At 43.5% G+C, this 15,383-nt stretch overlaps 1 protein-coding gene across 1 annotated transcript in view; it reads right to left on the minus strand.

Moving 5' to 3' along the window:
* LOC102855158 (ephrin type-B receptor 1-like) overlaps window positions 1–15,383 on the minus strand; it is a 233,049-nt gene that overhangs the window by 116,220 nt on the left and 101,446 nt on the right. The window contains exon 7 of the mRNA XM_006883369.1: window positions 2,745–2,867. Within this exon, the coding sequence (XP_006883431.1) occupies window positions 2,745–2,867 (123 nt within the window). The remainder of the gene's footprint in view (window positions 1–2,744; window positions 2,868–15,383) is intronic.

The raw sequence follows: 15,383 nt of genomic DNA on the forward strand, positions 1-15,383 counted from the left end.
TACTCTAAATTTACTCCCAGGTGATGTAAAGAAACAGTGTCAGTTATGTTGTTGTTGTTGTTGTTGTTATGTGCCATCGAGTCGCTTGCGACTCATAGCGACCCTATGTACAACATCTCTAAACTCTGCTATGTCCTGTGCCAATCACACTGTCTCTGACACTCCCATCCCGATTACCCCAGTCACTGAATCAATCCACCTCATAGAGGGCCTTCCTCTCCTGCACTGTCCCTCCACCCTCCCAAGCATGATGTCCCTCTCCAAGGACCTGTCTCTCCTCACAACATGTCCAAAGTATGTTAGACGGAGCCTCAGAATCCTTGCCTCCAAGGGGCAGCCCGGTTTAACCCTCTCCAGGATGAATCTGTTTGTTTTGCTAGCAGTCCATGGTATTCTCAATACTCTTCTCCAGCACCACAGCTCAGTGTCAGTTATACACAGTATAAATCTCACCTTACAAAACTCCTTTTCTGGTTTGTTACTTAACACAGAAAGAAAGAAAAGAATCCTTTGGTGTGCTGATCACACAAACAGCAAACCTGACCTCCACACTAACTCTTTTAACACAAAGTAAATGAAGTCAGTCTTGATGAGGGCCGAGTGTGAGCGGAAGTGGTGACAGAGCCGAGACGTGGTGGAGAATGGAGGAAGACAGACTCCAGCCAAGTGTGTCTTCTCTTGAAATTGGACCGTTAAACACAGTGAATCAACATCCGCAAGGATTATCAGTTCTGGGATGCTCTAAGTCACAAGATCTGGGTGTCTAATAGCTTATGGTCAGCAGTGACTGGGCAGAGCTCCAAGTGCATCAATAGTTCCCTTATATGTGAGTCATAGAACTGACCTGGAACCTCCTCTAGGCGCAATGTCCAAACAGTGTTGCACAGAAATGAAAGGTGAAGGATGGGGCAAAATCATCAATTGTCTCTTTAAAGGCACCTAGGGGTTGACGAGCTCACCCCGCAACTGCAACTCCCCAGCAGGGTCATAAAGTGAGAAGGCTCTTTACTCATCCTCTGACAAAGGCAGAGAGGGAGTTGATGTGTGCTCTCTGGGATGAAATGCATTCCAGAAACACTGCTCTGAGCACACGACATAAATAACAACATTCAAATCACCGGCGTCATTATCACACGCCCTCATAACAATTCATAATGAGAGGAGACAGGCTGCGGGGCTAAAAGCCCACCTCCCAAATACCTTGTTGAGTTTCCAGGAGAAAGCTGAGCCCCTAAAAGTCATTTAATTTATCTGGTAGCCAGCCTTCCAAGACATGATCCTTAAATATGTCAGCGTCTGAGGAGGAAGAGGAAATTATCTGCACAGAAGTGAAAGTCGTGGTCCAGTAACATACTTAATGAAAGTCAATGGGAAATATGTATAGACTCATGTGGATCAGATTATGGGCAGTGGGCTGAAACGCCTGGGGAGCTGGCAGGAGGACAGTGAAGAGACCTGACTGGGAGGGTCCCAGCACCCACCACAGTCAAGCTGTTGGGTGAACTGACAGCACTAACAGAGGGAAATGAGAGCACGAAAAAGGAGCCCTAATGGGGCAAACGTTCAAACGTGACTTCCAATTTCACAGATGGCTCTTTGACCCCTCTCAGCATTAAAGAAGCAATGACTGGAAGGATGGTGACGTTCTCCCTAAAGATAATTTATGAACTGGCTGGCTGTGAGCCTTTGACGAAGCATGCTTTCTTGAGCGAAGCCATAACTGACTCTATAGTCCCAGAATATTTACATGAATAAAGCCCTGCCAGACCTAGGAGTGGAAGGGACTGGCTGTGGGAAGACTGAACAATGGTTAATGAGGATTTCAGGGGAGAAGACAAACAAGAGTGTGAAGAAAAGACAAACAGGGAACGGACACAAAGCAAACACATTTTCATTTAAGAAAATTCAAGGGAGGTAGTGGCAGAGGCAGTAAAGAGATTACTCTGAAAGTAATGGTGTTTTTTAATGTTTTTATCTAATTCACATTAAATAAGGCTGGGTCCATTACAACTTTGACACAGCCAGGAAACCATAAGGAAAGATGAAAATTATAGTCTGTAGACATGATTTGCTGAGGTCCTCTTGGGTGGTTCTATGCTGGACTGGGTATCTATTTCACCATAATAAAACGGGTGAAGGAATACATATTTATCGAGTGTGAAATTTATTTTCTGTTGCCATCTATAGCCTAGATCTTTTGCAGCAAACATAGCTACTGGTGGGTGGACTTTCAGGAGGAAACAGAAACCTTCCTTTCAGTTATCATGATCTATCTCCCATCGCATGCCAGTATGAGAATGGATTAATAGAATATATGGGAAGAAACTTTGGTTCAAAGCTATTGGGATATCATTATTGCAAGCAGGATACTAGGTACAGCTTTCAAAAAATATGTGTTTCCTTCTACGGCTGCCTATCCAAGTACTTTATGTGCCTCCCCTTATCTGAATTTGGTGGTTGAGTCCCAACACTTGATTCAGAAAAGAATCTTTTAAAACTCCTGCCGACCTCTCTGACCTCTCTCAGCCCAGCTCAGCCATCAGGAGCAAGATCCCCAAGCATTTCTGAATGAGTCTCTACCCTAGATAACTCTGTGCGGATGGTTCACACGCATCTTCTAGAGACAAAACAGGGCAGACATAGCTTGTGGTGACTTTTTAAATGAAAAGAGAACACTGGGAGTTTTGGGGAAGATGATCTCTGGACACCAAGAGGACAGACACGAGGGGAAGGGAGAGGCGTACCTGCTCCGATGACCTCTTCAATTTTCACAAAAGATACATCAATCTCCTTGGCAAACTCCCGCACAGCTACATTTGGATCCTCATAAGTGAAGGGGTCAATGTAGATCTTCATCCCTGGGGAGCCTTGTTGGAGGAGATAAGCAGGGTTAACATTCCAAAGAGCTCATGACGCTCTTGAACACTCAGCACGTTCTTGGGAGGCCCTCTCCCATCCACCAGGCTGCATCCTTCCTCTGCCCCTCTGTCCTACCTTGTTTTGCTGGACCTCCCCATCTCCCTTGGCCCTTGGGGCCGCTCTACCCTGGTCCTCTGTCCTCTACTTCCCCTCTGTATTTTCTTCTCTCTTTTGAGTTCTTGATAGAACATGGAGCAGATCACTTATAAGTGACAGATCGGGACCGGTTCCCACATCAGCTCTCACAGAAGGCCAGGAAGCTGATTGATGCCAACGGAATGCATTAGCGGGAAAGTGGTGGTAAAATGGCAGGGCTGATATCAATATTTATCAACTTGACAACTTTCCTGAGTGGAGGCCACTTGTAAGGTTATAATTGATGGCTGTGGTCCAGGGCTAGAAGAGGAATGAGGATGGTTTGAGAAGAAATAAACACAAAGAAAGAAAGAAATTGTTATTGGGAAACTATCAAGATGAAAGTGCCAGAGAAGTAGAGGAGAAGAGAAAATGTGAAGAGAAAAGCTTGGAAAAGTAAAGAGCAAAATCTACATAAAACAAATGAAGTGAAAAGAGAGAGGGAAAAAAAAATAATTGAGTCCCCATGCCTTTAGATACACTGAAATATCAAATAAAATGGTGGAAGAGAATTACAAAAAGGAATATATATTTTGTCCCTAAAGCACACAGTGTCAAGATGAATAGGTGTGTGTGTGGACAAAGTAGAGAACTGTCATTGCAGAAAAAATACATTGAAAGAGCAGAGATGGGGGTAGAAATAGTAATCAGAACCCAGGAAACAAATGGATTCGCTCACAAGGTAATTTTTCACCATGTGGGAAGTGTCATTAGGCAAAGTACAGAAACTCTTCGTGTGGTGGTGGGGTTGTGAAAAAGAGAGGGGGGCTTTGAAAGCCAAACAGTGTGGCCTCTGTAGTGCATCCTGGTGCTCAAAAGGAGTTTTGCCTGTCAGCGTGCTGTCTGGCTAAAGAAAGTTACATCGGTAGAGCAGGTACTGGGAAAATATGGAACTGCTCCACGCCTAGTCATTGGGGCCAAGACATGAGGATGGTTTGAGAAGAAATAAACACAAAGAAAGAAAGAAATTGTTATTGGGAAACTATCAAGATGAAAGTGCCAGAGAAGTAGAGGAGAAGAGAAAATGTGAAGAGAAAAGCTTGGAAAAGTAAAGAGCAAAATCTACATAGAACAAATGAAGTGAAAAGAGAGAGGGAAAAAAAAAAGAGAGAGAGAGGGGAAAAAAAGAGAGAGGAAAAAAAAAATCAGCCATGAGGAACGCTACAGATGCACACAGGAGCTCTGAGTCTGAAATGACTCAGCAACTGGCTGGAGTGCTCTTGGTTAACTTGGCGATGACAATGACTTTGAATGTTCTGACTGAAAATGAAACAAACCAAATAACCCCTCACTTTGATGATGATGGTGTACTGTTGGGCTGGAACTGACCTATAGCTGATCCTCCAGCAGGTTTTCAGATACAGTAAATCGCAGGGGAGGAGACAGCCCATCTATCTCCTGCACAGTGTCTGATGGATTTGAACCATGAATCTTTGGGTTGGCAATACAATTTCTCACCACTAAGCCACCAGAGTTCCCTTTTCACTTTTTGGTTTGTTTGCTTGGTTTTTGTTTGTTTTTTTCTTTTTTTGTGTGCACTGTTAGATCGGATCTGACTGGTACAAGAGGAGATTGTCCCTCCTTCTCCAGCAAAGTGTCTGGTGGATTCGCACCATGTACCTCTGGGATTGCAGTGAAGCCTCTTAACACTAGGCCACCAGAGCTCCTGAGTTCCCTTTTCACTTTTATGATAGAATTTTTAAAACTGTGAGTAATGTAAAGGGAGTGTGTGTGTGTGTGTGTGTGTGTGTGAGAGAGAGAGAGAGAGAGAGAGAGATGGGGAGAAAGGGAGGGAGAGAGGGAGGGAAGGAATGAGGAAAGAAGAGACAGAGAGAGAGAGAGAGAGAAGGAGAACAATGGAGAAAGAGCTTTGGTGGCCTAGTGATAAGAAGCCAAGCTTCATTCTCAAAGACACACAGTCCAAATCCACCAGCTACTCTGCAAGGGAAGGAGGGACAATCTGTTCCTTGGGATTTACAGCCTCTGAAAACCCAGTGGTCAGCTACGAGTTGGTTCTGACTTGAGGGTATATAGTAACAATGACAATGGAGAAAGTGGAAAAGGAGATATGGGGGAATTGATAAGTAATTTTCTCTTTCATATTTCCTACCTGAGAACAACTGAAGAGCAAGAAGTAATAAGCTTTTAAAGTCTCAAGGCAGCTGCTCTCTTAGTTTGGGTCCCCCCAGAAAGAAATCGTGAGACAAGTAGTTTAGCTGGGAAATAACTCCACATAGTAACTGTAGGTAAGAGTGAAGAAGACAGGGAAAGAGACAACCAATACAAGGAATGCTCTCAAGCCACTGACTACTGCGGATAATTTAAGTAGGCACAATCCCACGGAGGCAGTATGGGATGTGGAGAAGATCACGTGTCTCAGAGTTGGCCAACTAACATCTTTGGACAAAACGACTTCCCACAAGTCACTGGTTGAAGAGGCTTGGCTAGCTATGTGGGGGAGTGGGTGGCTCCAACATCAGGAAGTGAAATGCAGAGGCTGCAAGTGGAGACAGGCCAGAGAGTACAGAAGTAGGGAGCGTCAGAGAGAAGAGACAATGGCAAACCCACACAAAATGCAGAAAGGGGAGCAGGTCATAGTTAATACTTCGTGACCTTTCTCAAATTCCCTGCTTTTCAAGAAAATTTTTTAATCATGTTTTTTATTAATTTTAATGAAAATTTACAGAGACTTTGGATTTCCATTCATTCATTGTTGCACTTTTCTCCCTGCTCACCCCTCCCCTCCAATACTCTCCTCTCCTTGAAAAGTAAAGGAAAAGTTCTTTCATTGTTTTACAATCCCTCCCCCCAGGTCCACTCCCCTATGCAGCCTTCATTCCCTGCTTGAGGAATGCCAGGGAGGAGAGGGTGTGAAGAGCCCTGATGTTGGGACCCACAGGTGAGTTCAGAATCTGCTCTTGTTGCTAGAAGATTCTAACTCATAGTGACGCTAGGTTACAGAGTAAAACTACTCCACAGAGATTTTTAGGCTGTAATCATCTTAGGAAAGGAAGGCCAGATCCTTTCCCCTAAGGATCTGAAGACTGGGTTCCAATTGTCAACCTTTAAGTTAAGGGCTTAGCCACTGCACCCCCAAAGTTCCCACAGAGCCTTTAACTAGACCTGCAAAATGGGGCAAGTGTGTCTATCTGACTTGTACTAGTTTTCTCCTTTGTCAGTGGAAGAGCTGCTTGTGCTATTTCCCCCCAGGGAACCCTGAGATTTAAGAACATTAGCACCTTGCAAGGTGCCCGATGCACAGTGAAGACCTGCTGACTAATACACTCATTACTATTATTATCATCAGTAAATTGTTCAAGGAATTGTTTGAGGAAGTAGGAAAGGGAAGTGAGACAGGACTGTGAGGGATATAAGCAGCTTAGGGTTATATCCATTACTTTAAAAAGAACTCCCTTGTTGTCTCAGATCACGGGCCTTTAAATGATGTGTGCTAAGCTCTCCTCCAGGAACTCTTCCATGGAAACTAATTAAACAATCTAGACTGTACTGTAATGAACAACTTCTGAGTTAAGACATAGATAAGGATGAATAGGAAAGGTTTCTGAGCTAATGAGCTTTCCAGATATTGGTCCCAATCCGTCTAGGACAGGAGCTATTCCCAAAAGGGAGATGGATTCAACCCTTGGTGGAGCCAGGGTTCCTTCAGGCTGGTAATACACAGCTAAGTGCACCCAAACGGGAGAGAGTCCACACATCAATGATGAGCTCATTTACTCACAAGGACAGGTGAACTACTCTGCCACCTGAAGTGTGCATGTGGGCGGGGCGTGTGCCTACCTGCACGTGTGTGATGTGCCAACTGCTGTGCTGGGGAAAATTAGTGCCAACGAGGCCGTTTTATAAGAAGCTGAGGAAACTGTAGGACCTAGGACTGGTGGTGATATAATGTCAGTTGGTTGTTGTTGTTTTGTTGTTGTTGTTGTTAGGTGTCATCGAGTTGAGCACGACAGATAGCGATCCTCTGAACAACAGATCTGAACCCTGTCCTACCCTGTGCCATCCTCATCATCTCTTACACACTCGGGCCCACGGCCACAGATAGTGTGTCTGTCCATCTGCTTGAGTGTCATCCTCCCTTTCTTTGACCCTCTTCCTTTAAAGCATGATGGTCTTCTCCAAAGAACAGTGCCTTCTAGCAACAGGACCAAAGCACGTGAGAAAAAGCTTCTCTGTCCTTGCCTCTAAGGAGCAGTGTGGCTGCCTGGTGCTTCCTTCATCAGGAATCCCTGGAAGGTTCAAATGGGAATGCTAACTGCAAGGGTGAAGGTTCAAGTACATCCCAGGGGTGGGAGAGAAAGGGAAGGGGTGGAAAAAGGAGCTTTGAAAATCCCAATGAGTATGATCTCCCTCTAACACGCACGAGGTTGTCAGGAATCATGTTGGATTCTCCATCAACGGTAAGGGTCAATTAAGGTAAGGTGAATTAATTAAGGGTAGAGGTAAACTACTACAACGGAGCAGCGGGTTTAGCATTCACCTCCTTACCAAAAAGGTAATGGGCAGAACCCACCAGTTGTTTGGCGGGAGAATGAGTCAGGTTGCTCTCATAAAGCCTTTCAGTCACAAAGGGATAAATACTGCAGAAGCCCATTTTTGTAATAAAAGGATCAAGATGGCATTGGGGAGAGGTGAAGAGCAAGGAAAGAATGGACGGATACACAAATATTGCACTGGAATGAGGGAAAGGAACACCATTCTGAAAGAAATAGATGCTTGGAAACCACATTTCTATGATGATTATGTGGTAAGAAGCTGTGCTGCAATCCCAAAGGCACACAGTTTGAATCCACCAGCTGCTCCGTGGGAGAAGGATGGGCAATCTCTTCCAGTGTAATTTACTGCCTCTCAAAACCCACTGGAGGGTCAGCTATGGGTTGGTTCTGAAGGCATCCAACAACAACAACAACAACAACAACAACATTATTTAAGGCAAATGTGGGAGGAGAGAGGAAGTGGAAGACAAGTATACATGAATGAATAATAAAAATAAAGAAATAACATTTTAAAAACCATTTACAGTCTCAGAAACACTAGAGGGGTACTTTCACTCTGTCCTATACTGTGGTTTTGCCTCACAGACAACTCGATGGCTTCGTCTCAGACAACTGAGATCCAGGAGGATGGACTGGCCGGGCCAGGGTCCTGAGATGGCTTTCCTGTGGGAGCTGTAAGTGACCATTCTAAATCAAGAAAGAGATCTGGTCTGAGCACACGCGGAGGCCAGCTCCCGCTGCGTGTGTCTCATCCTAGAATGACTTCTCTCTAGACCTCACTCCCGTATTACAGCTAGCCTTTCCTAGAAGATGACGAGGGGGGGGGGGGAAATAAATGCCTCCAGCTAGGCAGAACAGGTCATTTGTCTTTTGGCTCATTTTGTGTTTCTGCATAAATCCTGCATCAGCCGGTTCCTGCTCCCACTTGCCAGTGAGCAGTTTTTAATTATCAGGGAAATGGTATTTAGTGCAATGAATCACCAGACAGTGAACAAGGAATTCAAGTCAGTTATGGAGACAGGCAGAGCCAAACATTTGGAGGCAGGGCTCAGGAAGTGTGAGTGTTGGGGAAATATTATCAGCGGCAGTAATAATATCAGATGCGCCGTATCACGCAAAGCATTTTAGAACGGTCTGTAAAAGGCTTCACATTATTGTGATTGCTAATGCTATCTGTTTATAATAGGTTACATATTCTTGGCACAAAAATTCTACGCAAAGAGCTACATTTGTGATGGCTTGGTGCTTTGAGAGAGACAAAGATCTTACACGGTACCATCTTCCAGTTAAAGATTTTCTATTAATAATTAAATTTGCAGGCATCTTCTTTGACTTCAAAACCCTTTTACACTCTGCCTAGGATCCTCTGCTGGATTGTGGAAGGCTTTTGAAGAGAATAACTCTAGCGGATTTTGCCAAATCTTAAACCTGATCAAATGGTTTTAAATACATTAGGTTTGGAGAGAAATAACTTGGCTGGGTTTTTTGGTGTGTGTGTGTGTGTTTTGGGGTTTTTTTAGTCATCTTTCATGGTACTGAACAATTTTCAAAGCAAAAGGAATTTCTGGCCATTCCACAGACCCTGTATTAAATTTTGGTGCTGTCAAAGGTGAGGAGGCTGGGATAAACGCTAGGATGTCAGCAGATGGGTGGGGTTTAGCTACAAAGTTAGCCTGAGACCTGTAAAAAGGGCAGGGTCCTAGGCTAGACCAGAAGCTGGCCAGGTGATATCTGGGGATGAAAACTGATGGAAGAAGAAAAAACATGTCCCAACTCAGCTCTCTCATGCATTGGAAGAGGTCAAGTTCATTACTATCACAGTGGTAGATGGAGACCATGACTCTTCATGCAGTTCTGAGGTGCTAGGAAGAACTTGATGCTTCTTGGCTCCTCAATGACGTCCTAGAATTCCATAGCATGATTAGAGAGTAGTGCATTACTTTAGTTTTTTAAAGTTTTTTATATCTTGGTGTGCCCCTAGGTTTTGATAAAATCATGGGGAAACAGAGTGAATGTGCCTCCTATTCCTCATTTTGACCCAACATAAATTTTGCTCTGCTTGTAACTAACCTAAACTTGTCCCAGATGACTAAGCCCAAGAGAAATGTTGCTTATGGATCCACGCATAAACTGTTCTTCTTGGAGGCGACTTGAGACGCTCGACCCAATCCTTCACCTTAGTGCGCTAACGGTTCCTACTTTTTCCAGGTTCATAACCAGTCATGCTCTGGGACTCAGGGGAACTAGAAGAAAAGTGAAGGGTATGGGGTCCTTCAGATGACTGTGACTTGAAGCAACCAGAGAGGAATGCAGAATAAGTAAGAATGAAGACCTTACAAACAGACTGCAATGGCTGCCAAAACCAAAGACATACAGGGCTTGATCAGAGTTCTAGAAGGACTAGAAGGACCAAGGTTCTTGCACTGAAAAAGGAGGAGCTTGAGGTACCCAGAGGCACATCTCAGAGGGAGACCTGCTCTGTATATGAGACAAGAAGAGGAGAACCAGCTTAAACACGCAGGGAAGGGTGTCTAAGGTGGAACAGTGCTGATGCTTCAGGGCAACAGGGCTTGGATTGCCAAACAAAAGGATTTGGGATGATGCCATCAGACACAGAGAGCTGATATATGTTCCATCAGCCAGGGAGGACGGCGCTTAGATCAGAGTATTGGTGAAATAATTGAAAAGAAACAAATATACTTTTCATTGTGAATTGAGTGAAGGTTTACAGAGCAGATCAGTTTTCCATTAAATAATTCAGACACATTTTGCTTCACGCCATTGATTCCAATCCCTGCAACAAAGCACCATTCATCATCCCACCTCCTTCCTAGGTTTCCCATTTCTTTTTTAAATTAATTGATTTTTTTTATCTGAGTGAAGGCCTACAAATCATATTAATTTCCCATGCAATCATTCATGGGTATTTTTTATAACATTAATTTACCATGGAGTAATGGAACTCTGGTGGCCTACTGATAAGGAGTTGGATGGCCAACCCAAAGGCTTATGGTTCAAATCCACAAGCTTCTCTGCAGGAGAGAAATGAGCAACACTCTTCTGCATCATTGATTGCCTCTGACAGCCAGCTGGATGGTCAAATGTGAGTCAGTTCTGACTCAACAGTAGACAGCAACAACAACAATAGTGCCATTAATTACAATGTCTAGTCAATCCTTTCTGTGAGTTGCCTGTATTTTCTATTTCTATCCCTTCTTCTTTCCTAAGCCTTCCTGACTTATGAATTTTGTCCTTGATTCAGAATGGCTGATTATGCTAAGAAATGCATACATCCCCAGTACTGGTCTTCACCCTAGAGACTTTGCTACTATTTGGCTGGTGACTAAGCCACAGAAATGAGTTCAATCCCCTGGTGACTAAGGATCATTGTCTCATCAGTCTCTACCCAACCAGTAAGGCTGGAAGTTTTTTTTTTAAATAATCTTGAGTTTTGTTCCAATTTTTTTTTCTCTTCTCCCACGCTATTATATAATCCTTTTCAGAGCAGTCAGTAGTGGTAGCTCTGCACAATTGAATTCTTCTGGCCTCAGAAGTTCAAGTTGAGATTCATGTACTTGGGCAGACTAATTCTTTTTAAACTGCCTTTGATATTCTTCATTCTTCTCGCTCTGCAATGAGACAGGCCGTCTTATATGACTGTGAGGTTATGGTTTTATTGTTGACAATGGCTTTCCTAGCCATTGACTTTGACTTTCACCCTTTTACTGGGGAAATTTGAAAGAGGGTGTGGATAAATTACTTAATATGGGATAGGTCCATTTTTCCCACCACCAACTTTACATTAAGCGAGTATAGCAACAAAGAGGGCATTCTCATTACCGGTAAAGAAGAAGCAGCAAAAAAATGCAGTGTTCTTCCTTCAGAGCCAGAGATTCCTGCACCAATCCAACCAGGATGTATAGGAGAGCAGCAGCGGGAGCCTCAGTGGTGAACCAGAGACCAACATGAGACAAAGCTGACGTGGAACTGATGCCCGAGAAGCCAGAACTTTCACCTAAGCTTGTTGGAGGACTTAGGACAGATGTCATAATTGACAAGCCTGAAGGAGTTTTGTAACAATGACCCAAGCCATGAGGCAAAGGACAAAGGACCTGCAAGCATGCTTGTTAAGTTGTTTGATCAGAGGAATTGCATCGTGTTGCCAACCTGAACTGCGACCCATTGAGCTGTCTAGCAAACCCCCCAATCACGAGAACGGGTCTATGAGATCTCTGTAGTCACTGCAACAAATTTTGGATCCAGTAGTCGAGCTGTACCACTGGTGTTGGAATTAGTAGACTCAGGTGAGAATTTTATCTGACCTTTTGAGCTTTGGATTGTGGATGTTGCTGGCAGGGACAGTTACCCCTTGTGGTATTAAAAGAGGCCAGAAGAAACCATTCCCGTACAGCTTACAATGATTGCTCACAAACTTTTAAGATCTCAGGCACGATTCAGCAAAGTCAGATGTAAAGCATAGTCTTTCTTGACTATATTATGTCTGTTGGCCTTGAAGTCTCCTGAGACTCTGATCCTAAGACCCTGTGCACTGTGATTCATTCCCTCAAGGTGTCTGATTATGATTGAGAAGTTTTATAACTGCCCTTGTAACTCCGTATTCGTGTGTTGAGTTCATTTTACTGGCAGTCTAAAGTGCTCTGTATGCATTGTCGTGAGAAAGGAAACGGAGGCTGGAGAAGTAGCTATGAAATTGTAGTAATTAAGATGTAAGATAACGAGAATTTCACTCAACCTATGGCAGCAAGACGAACAGAAGAGGCAATATAAGTTTCAAAACAAAATTGCTAGTTATTAGTAAGCAATTGGAGATGGGAATTGGGGAGGGCGGAAAGGATCCTAATCAAAGACTTCTAGAATAATGGTGGGAATATTAACTATGAATTTAGATAGAAAACATGTTGTCAAGAAATCTGGCACATGTGGTTTTAGACTGCAAACTGACAAATGAAATGTTGTTGCTGTTATGTGCCATCAAGTCTCCTGCAACTCATGGCAGACCTATGTACAACAGTCCTAAACCCTGCTCTATTCCTCGGCACTCTTATTGTCTCTGACACACCTACCCCCGTTAACCCCAGTCACTGAATCAATCTGTCTCATTGAGGGTCTTCTTCTCCTGCACTGTCCCTCCACCCTGTCTAGCATGCTGTCCCTCTCCAAGGACTGGTCCTGCCTTGCAATATGCGCAAAGTATGTCAGACGAAGCTTCAGAATCCTTGCCTCCAAGGAGCAGCCTGGCTTCATCCTCTCTAGGACAAACCTATTTGTTCTCCTAGCAGTTCATTGTACACTCAATACTCTTCTCCAGCATCAAAAACATCAACTCTCCTTCTATCCTCCCTAGTCACTGTCCAGCTCTCTGAAGGATAGCAAGTAACTGCAAAGACCATGGCCTGTATCAAGCACCCCTTAGTCTCCAGACAGACATCTTTGGTCTTCAGCACTTTGGCGAGGTATAGTGCCGAAAACAGTACACCTGTTGAAGAGCTCAGCTACTAATCTAAAGATTGAATGTTCCAGACCACCCAGAGGAATTTTGGAAGAAATGTCTGGGAATTACTTGTGAAAAAATCATCCACGGAAAACTCCATGAGGCACAATTCTACCCTGGCACACATGTGGGCATGATCAATGAGAGTTAACGCAAGGATTTTTGTAGAAGACAGTTGTTGTTGTTGCGTGCCATCTAGCTGGAACCTACCCATGGCTGACCCTCCAGTGGCTTTTCAGAGACAGTTAATTGCACAGGAGGAGATTGCCTATTTTTCACCTGCAGAGTAACTGGTGGCCTCAAACTGCATGCCTTCGGTATTGCAGTGTGGCTTCTTGCCACTAGGCCACCAGAGGTCAATTGGAAAACTTATACTGGAAACCAAGTTGGAAGACTGGATTTGGAATTGTGGGCTTGGGGTGGGGTGGGGAGGGCACAGAGGCTGTAACTGAAGTATAGCTGTGAAAGACTGAAGACAGGGCAGCTTTATGAAGGAAGCCTATCAATAAAGGTTGATGAGTACTCAAAATACTTTGCTCTACCTGCTTTTCAAAGTCAAACCAGGATAATGAGAGATTATCCTTTTTTCCACGATAGAACAGATGTTGTGCAGATTTCTAGAAAAGGCTACAAGGAGAACCCAAATAGAGGACCTTAGGGTAGGCATCTAGGTTGTATGGAAAAGCAATGGAGCTGAGAAAGACCTTCTGCTTTCTTCTGTCTGGGCACTCCCATCACATTTTCAAGATATGTTCCTAACACCTCAACATATATCTTTTTAAAAAGGAAAGGCTACTTATAATTAGAGAGAACATTTCTGACAAGTACACTAATTCTCTGCTTCCTGGGTACCAATTACCAGGGCTGGTAGATCCTTCTAGGCAAGGTCCATTGATTATGGAACCATTGAAGTCCTGATGGGAACATAGCATCAGCATCTTATAAACCCAGAACTAGAAGAGTTAACACAATTTTTAGGGTCTCTGGCTTAGCACTAGCAGCAGCCATACCAGGTAAATCTGGCTCGTTAAATTTATTTGACGTTTATTAAGCACTCACTGTAAGCTCAGCCACCTTTTACACCAATGGACCTTTTCCTCTCTTCCCATAGCTCTTTATTAATCAGTAATGTTCGTATCATCTCTGAAAGAGGCAGCCAGGATGGGCCTCCGGGGAAGAAACTGACCTTCACTCCAGCACTCACGGTGATTTCTCATGAGCAAGATGCTGAATTCTATATAGTTTTGAAACTCACCCACGATACAAAATAAAAATTAAGCTGGACTCTTGGAGCAAGATGAGATACTGATCCTCAGTACAGTTTTAATCCAGTATGATATTTTACCTAAAGCAGGGGTGGTTTCTGCAAAATTTGATTTCTCAGTAGCTATGTAGCTTCATTTTACTTGGATCTATAATCAATACCCACAGTAAAAGCAGTCAAGAAATGCAAAGAAGTAGCCAAAAAATGCAATGGCCAAAACTTGTGAGAAGGTTCACCACCCTTGCTTCATCAACAACGTGTGTTATGCAGAGGGAACAACCCTGCTTGCTAAAAGTGAATAAAATAAGAAACACTTGCTGCAGAAGATCAAAGACATTAATTAGCCTTCAATGTGGATTTCATCTCAACATCAAGAAAACAAAAATCTTTAACACTGACCAATAGGCAATATCATGATGGAGCAAGGACTGAACTTGTCAACGATTTTATTTTATTTGGGTCCACAATCAACATTCAAAGTAACAGCAGTCAAGAAATCAAAAGGCATGTTTGACTTGGAAAATCTTGCCAAGGACCCCTCCAAAGTGCTAAAGAGCAAAAATGTCAGTTTCAAGACTAAGATGTGCCTGGTCTAAAACCATGGTCTTTTAAACTACTTGCTAAGCATCCAAAACTTGGACAATGACTAAGGATGATAGAAGAAGAATGATTGCCTTTGGGTTGTGATGTTAGACAAGAGTCTTGAATATCCCATGGACTGGCCAAAGAACAAACACATACGTCTTGGAGAAAATGCAACCAGGTGCTTTTTAGAGACAACGATAATGAACTTCATCTCATCTGCTTTGGACATGTTTTTCAGGAGGGGCCAGTCTTTGGAAAGAGACATTATGCTGAGAAAAATGAAGAGTGAGAGAAAGAGAAGAAGACCCCCAACAAGAAGGATTGGCACAGTGACTGTACCCATGTTAAACACGGTGGAGATTTTGAGGATGGCACAGGATCGGGTAAGACGCTGATCTGTTGTTTATAGTGTTGCTACCATAGTCGACTTGATGACTCCTAAAACCAATGAATT

The sequence above is a fragment of the Elephantulus edwardii genome, unplaced genomic scaffold (assembly GCF_000299155.1).
Source record: "Elephantulus edwardii isolate Elephantulus edwardi_28Jun2011 unplaced genomic scaffold, EleEdw1.0 scaffold00027, whole genome shotgun sequence".
Taxonomy (NCBI): Eukaryota; Metazoa; Chordata; class Mammalia; order Macroscelidea; family Macroscelididae; genus Elephantulus; species Elephantulus edwardii.